This window comes from Egretta garzetta, unplaced genomic scaffold (assembly GCF_000687185.1).
Source record: "Egretta garzetta isolate BGI_Z169 unplaced genomic scaffold, ASM68718v1 scaffold497, whole genome shotgun sequence".
In the NCBI taxonomy this organism is placed as follows: Eukaryota; Metazoa; Chordata; class Aves; order Pelecaniformes; family Ardeidae; genus Egretta; species Egretta garzetta.
The window spans coordinates 473,842-480,466 of record NW_009260349.1 but is presented as its reverse complement, the minus strand read 5'-3'; the positions used below and the strand labels follow the sequence as shown (position 1 = coordinate 480,466).

The following is a 6,625-nucleotide window of genomic DNA, read 5'->3' as shown; positions in this document are numbered from 1 at the left end:
GCGGTTGCAGAAGGGGCACACGAAGGGTTTGTCCAGGGTGTGGATGCGCATGTGGGAGCGCAGGTTGCTGCGGGAGTTGAAGCCGCGGTGGCAGATGACGCAGCGCATGCGCCCCGTCGTGCTGGCCCCCGTCTCCACCGCATGGAAGTCCTCTGAGGACAACAGAGGACATTCAGGCACTGGCCTCCGGCACAGCAGCTCACCCGAGCCCCAAGCCCCCAAGGTTCTGACTGTCCTAAATAAGCACCCCGTGCCCCCTCGCTGGCTCCTCTGCCCGCTGGGGATGCCCGTGAGCAGAGGCACCCATCCCAGGCAGAGCGGGGTCACAGGCTGCCACTTAGGACTTTGGGATGGGGCCAGGGCTGGGAACAGGCTCACCCAGATTTAGGCAAGGGGGGAACTCAAGCCGACCGATCTCCCTTATAGACGGGCACAAAAAGCGCTTTTCCCCTCCCTGGGCTACAAGCAGAGCTGGAGGGGGCGAGCACAGGAGCCCGCAGCCCAGGCCCTTGGGCAGCAGCTCACCGGCCCTGCGCCGGCCCCAGCTTCTCCCCCAACTCCACAGGGCCCTGACCCAGCTCTCTCAGAGCAGGACTGGGGAGCACAGATGGGGTCTGGCTCCGAACACAGCATCCCCCAAAAGTGCCCAAGTGCTCTGCTGCCTGCCCACGGAGGAATGCCTCAGGGAACCACCGAGACAAGCAGAGAGCAAAAGCCCCGGGAGAGAAAAAGCTTCCTGCGATGGTGATTTGGGGAAAGATCCGTTAAACAGAGAGCAGGGACATCGGCAGCTACATACACGCGGTGTTTCGCGGTACGCTGGGGCTGCCTTCCTCTCGCTCGCATGCCTGCTCGGCTCCTCCCGGCCCAGCTGGGTCAGGTGGCGACTGCTGGCCACCACATCAGCAATAGCCATGGGCAAACTGGCCCGGAGGCAACCCCCAGAATTACTGGGGACCTGCTCAAGCTATATGGATCTGTCTCATAGTCCCTGTGCTTGTCATCAGAGAGTTGGAGGATCTGATGCATCCCCTGGAGCGTCCCTGCCCCATGCCCACCCCATGGCCTCAGAGCTGGGGACAGGGTGAACGGAGAACGGACTGGGATGCTGCACCCATGGCTGTTTCCAATGTTACCTACCGTGTTTGTTCTTCTTCTGCTCCTCTTCCAGCCCTGGAACACCCGGGATGCCCAGGAAGGTGTTATGGGAGTTCCCGTACCAGACCAGCAGCTCTTGGTCTGGAGGAATCATCTAAAAAGAGAGATATAGACAGGGCTGTCAGACGGGGACAGTGAATGCCTCCCCGTGCATCCTCGGCCAGTCGCTTCAGACCTCCACGGGCCATACCCCATCTCCTGCCGGACCCTGCTGCCATCCAGGACCTGCCAGTGGTCCTCAGCACCCCCCAGCCAGGCACAGCACAGCCCAGGCTGCGGCACTGGAGGTGATGGCACAGCTCAGCACCATCCACCGCCAGCACAAACCTGCACCGGGGTCTGCCTTGGGCTGGGCCACGACCAGCATGACAGGCAAATAAGCAGCTACAGAGCACACGGACGGAGCTGAGGTCTCTGGAGTGACGGACCCAGAGGTCCCTGCAGCTCGGGGAGATGAGGGCACGGAGAAATGAGCCATTTGTGGGTCCATGAACTGCAGCGAGGCACAAGTGACAGAGACCAAACCAGGGAGCCATGACACAGAGGCGAGGCTCAGTGCTCCTGCAGAGTATTTTGACTCGGGACGGAGCCATCAGCACCCTCCTGCTGTAGGGCACAGGCAGCATCTCCCACGCGGCCCTGCGGGGGTTTATGTTAGCAGATGAAAATGCAGATGCACCAGTGAAGGGCTCGTCAGCCCAGGGATCGGAGGAGAGCTCGGGGGCTGCTATAAGAGAGCGTGGCTAGGGTGCGAGATGCTGCCTACGTCCCAGACCAAAGCCCCGGTGCCTGCCACAGCCCAAGGAGCTCTGCAGGGCCAGGGGAAGGCTTGCACCACCCATGTTCCCGTTTCCCCGAAACGATGGCACTTCTCCTTCCCCTGTTGTTCCCGTTATGTTCCTGCACTGCCGGGGCAGCCGGAGCGAGCAGCCGGGAAATGCTGCTCAAGCCTCCCCACGCAAAGCAGCCGCGGCTGGGAAGAGGGATGCTCTCACACCGGAGCAGCTGCTCCAGGCAATGCTAATAACAATATCACTTCCTAAAAAACACACATATTTTTCCCTTGCAGGTCCCTAGTGTTAAGAACCTGATTTAGAAATAGGAAAGCCCCCCGTTTCAGAGGACGTCTTTCCATACACAGTGTAGTCCAAAAAAAGCATCATCCACATGAAAAACAGATCGTAAGTTTGATCACCCGAGCGCTGAAACTGTGCCTGATTTTAAGCACCTGAAAGCAGTGGGAATTTGACTTCATACATTTAAACATCCATCTGTGCAAAGACCTCACTGGGACTGCAGAGTAGGAATTTGGGAGGCAGGAGAAGCAGGTATCACTCCTCATCCCAAATTGGTGCTGTTTCTTTGTGCCATTTTTTCTTAACAGAAAATGAATTATTTTTAATACAAGCAAATAGAATAAAGTATGGCCAAAAGGATAAAACGCATTGCATGCATGCATACATATTTATATTCTGCTGGAGCTGGTGCATATATGCCAGCAGTGGGTGAGCACCCATGTGCATACACCCCAAAGCAATTTAAATTGCCCCCCAGGAACATGGTTGCCTCCAGATCAAAGGCCAAAACTCTCTGCCCTCACTTGATTTTCCAGCAGCGGCAACTTGAAATTGCTGAGGAAGAGGATGGGAAAAACAAACTAGCAAGTAAGGGCAGGAATGGGCAAAACACGTGAAAATATTAAAGGCAAATCATGAAAAAGGCACCCCATAAATCTAGTTTTGTAGTGGGTAGGTGAGAAAGGCACCCTAAGAGATACTGTGCTGGAGTCGTGGTGCAGCAGAGGTGGGTGCAGGGCGACAGGAGCCAGGCAGCTCACGGTGCCCAGCGGGGAGGGGACGCAGCGGGCGCGGGGCAGGAGGCTGTGCAGGGGATGGAGGGTGGCAGTGCCCGTGCACGGACGCATGTGCTGCTGAGAGGGCACCGCTAAGATCAGATCCATGTTTGCATATCCTGATGCGGCGCTCTCAGTCCAGGGTTTGCGGCGAGGGAGGTGACAGGGCAGGAGCGGTGGGTAGCAACTGGGGAGCTCGCTCGGGTCAGAGATGCTGCGTTTGTGTGCCCGTGACTCCGCGCTAGGGGATTAGCAAGCAGAGAGACACCCACAAAGGGAAAATCCTCTCTTGCTTTTCCTTTTCTTGTTGGGTGCACAAACCCCAATGAGTTTGAACAAGCAACTGGTTTTGGATGGCGCGTGTGTGTGCAGGCACGGGTGCCTGCAAGCGTGTTGCACAGGCAGGAACGGGGAGCCCACGAAAGACACAGATCCTCAACCTGTCATGCCTGGTTGTGACCCAGCTCCTCGCATGCTCCATGCTTCCCTTCCTCCTGCTCCACACAGAAAGCCCCGGCCCCTTCTGCTCCTCCCGGCACAGAGGGACCCACGCCGACCCAGCAGCAACAGGAGCATCACCGGGTGCCAGCCATGCCCGGGGAGCACGCCGCAGTGCGACAGCAGGCACCCTGCATCCCCACTTTCACCTCCCCTTCGCTCGGGGTTCAGCGCTCTCAACATTTCAACTTTGCTGCTTGCACTGAGGGAATTAAACTCATCCTGCTCTGGTGCTTGGTGCTTCAGCCCCGGGAGCAAGCCTGCAGATTGACTGTGGCCGTATGGGGCCTCTCACCTCCCCAAATATCAGCTCACTCGCCCCATCGTCCGTGCAGGTACAAGGTGCGAGAAACACAGCTGTATTCCTAATTACACCATGGCTACCTGGAATTATTTTCCTTCTTAAATTATGCAAAGAACAGAAATAAAAAGCTGTTGTCACAACAGGCACAGCTGCCCACGAGAATATCAGGTCTTAAAATCAGGTACAGCTGAAGCCTACGGAGGGGTGTCCAGGATGGGGAGAGCAGCACAGAAGCACTGGGACTCTTGCAGCGCTGCACGGGGAAGGGCAGCAGAGCCCTGAGGAGGCACCCAGGACTCTCCCGCAGCAGAAGAAAATACCTGTTCTCTTCTCACCCACCCACTCGCCTTTCCCATCCCACTGCGGCAATCCCAAACCCAGCCCTGATGCTGGCTCAATGCAGGATTGAGCTGTGGTCCTGTGCCATGGAGCATTTAAGCATCTGCTCCTCTGTAAGCCAGCATGGGAGCCCAGAGAGATCCAGGGAGCTGCCCTTGCCCTCGGAACCAGCGGGCACTGGTGCTCTTTCCCAGCTAAGACCCTCTCCCAGCTGCGAGCAGCCGCGGGAGCCCCTGCTCCTGAGCATGCGAGACTCTGGACCTGATACTGGTGAGGGACAGTCCCACAGGGCTGGGCTGAGATGTTCCCTCTCATGACTCTAAGCTGAAGCACAGGGACACCTCCCCAAGCCACCACCTTCCTCCACCTGCAAAAGCACCAGGTTATGGGGACACTGTACACAAGCAGGGCCGGTCCCCGCCGTCACGCTGCTGGCACGGCGCGACTTGTACACACGTAGCATCAATGCTGCCGGGGAGCTGGACACCAGCCTCCACGCCAGCATCTCCCACGGGGAGGTGTGCATGGGGGTGCCTCCAGCCTTCACCCCGCAGCACGGCAGCCTGTGCCCTGGGACATCCCCAGGACCCAGCCCCTGCTTCCTCGCTGGACCAGCACCCACCAGCGCTTCGTAGGGGAATGCAGCATGGATGAGCTGGTCAGGATGAGGCCCTTCCCCACGGCCTGCTGCAGGCAGCCCCAGGCACAGCGGTGCCAGCGCCACACCCTGCCCGCTCTGCCGCTCCCTGCCTGGCTCTGGCAGCCCCAACCCTCCCCTCCTGCACCATTTACAGCCAGAGCCGCTTGTGATCCGCTGGGTGAAAGTTGTGCAGAGTCAGGCACAGCTGGCACTCAGCACCTGGGTTTCACAGAACCACTCCAAACTTTTCCTTGCTACAGAGAAGCAGGTTCTGCACAAAATCCCATTTTCCAAGAGAGCATCAAGACCCCGCTCCTACCCAAAGCCCCGGCTGGGCAGGATGACAGCTCTTTTCATGCTTTACACCCCAGAACAAGCTTGGGCAGCATTTGCTCTCCCTCTGCTCAGCACACATCACCCCATGAGCCCACCAAAAGGGGACGGAGAGAAGGGCCACTTGCTGCTCCCTGGAGTATCCCTGAACACCTTGCAATGGCCTTTCCCAGGGGATCTGAGTGCCAGGGACAGCAAAGCCACCCTGTGCTCCCACAGACACCCCAGCAACAGCCCAAAGAACAAGGGTCTGTGGGGTGGGGGGTCCCAGCACCCTGCTCCCCACTTGAGGCTGCCCAGCTGCCTCCCCAGCCCGCTTACCTCAATGGCCTTGTAGAAGATGCTGTTCCCGATCTGGACCACCTCCAGGTTCTGCTCCTGCTCATTCCGGGCACATTTGATGTAGGTCATCCAGCTGCGGTGGTCCTCCTGGCTGGCATCGATGAAGTACCGCACCGTGCCATCTTCGTTGAAGACCTGGGAGGAGGAGAGCGTGGTTGGTAGCGATGCTGCCCACAGGGGACTGAGCCCCTCCACCTCCTGCCTCTGGGATAAAGTCCCCGACCAGGGACAAGCTCAGAGCCAGCACAGCCAGCATGGCCACGGGGCTGAGACCCTGCTGGCAGCCGGGAGCCTCTGCCTGCAGCCGGGAGATGCCGGAACCCCTCCTGCTCACAGTGCTGGATCACGCATCCGCAGCGGGGCTGAGGAAGGGCATCCTGCTCTGCTGGGCGGGCACGGCTGGCCCTGCCAGCCCATGCCCACCCGGATAACCCAGCTCCCTGCCTCAATCCCCCTTCTCAGCAGAGCCCCGACAGCAGCTTGGCCCCAAAGGGGCTACTCAGCACCCTGCGGCTGCCTGCGGGAGCCGGGGTGTCCCTGCATGGAGGAGGAAAGTACCTGCCAGACCCAGCCCTTTGGGGAAGATGCTTTGCAGGGTGGCAGGAAAGGCGAGGCAAGTTTCTATTAGGCATAATATTATAATAATAATAATAATTTAAAAGTGCAAGTCTGATATTCAGCAAAACAAAACCGAGAGAGAGAGAGAGAGAGAGAACCCCCCCTTCTACTAGCTGGGCATTAAGGTGTGATGTCCTGGCAGCTCAGATGCCCCCAAACCCCACGGCTTCACTCAGGGTTAACCGCACCGGGGCTGGGACAAAGCGGGGGACAGGGCAGAGCTGGTTTCGCCCACCGTGCGGGGTGCGGGCAGCTGCCAGCTGGGTGTTTCACCACGATGGGGAAGGGCAGAGTGTGATCCCACTGTGTGGGACACGAGCAACTGCGTTTTGGGGCTCCTCTGAGAGCTGGCTGCATCCCGGGGGCTGGGGAAGCCTTGTCCTTCTCCTGCCCTGGAGGAAGCCAGACCTTTGCACGAATGGGGAAACTGAGGCACGGGGAGGGTGCCTGAGGGCACACAAGCCCTGGACAAAGCCCCCGGGCCCCAGCACCCCCGTCCCTGCCTCTCCCCGGGCCAGCCGGGGCTGGGGGCACGGCGGGG

The 6,625-nt window shown here is 59.1% G+C and overlaps 1 protein-coding gene across 1 annotated transcript in view; it reads right to left on the bottom strand.

The window, feature by feature from the left end:
• Positions 1–6,625, bottom strand: part of PRDM12 (PR/SET domain 12) — a 23,756-nt gene that overhangs the window by 2,705 nt on the left and 14,426 nt on the right. Inside the window, exons 2-4 of the mRNA XM_035898236.1 lie at positions 5,446–5,601; positions 1,141–1,252; positions 1–152 (exon numbers count right to left, since the gene is read on the bottom strand). Coding sequence (XP_035754129.1) covers positions 1–152; positions 1,141–1,252; positions 5,446–5,601 — 420 coding nt within the window. The remainder of the gene's footprint in view (positions 153–1,140; positions 1,253–5,445; positions 5,602–6,625) is intronic.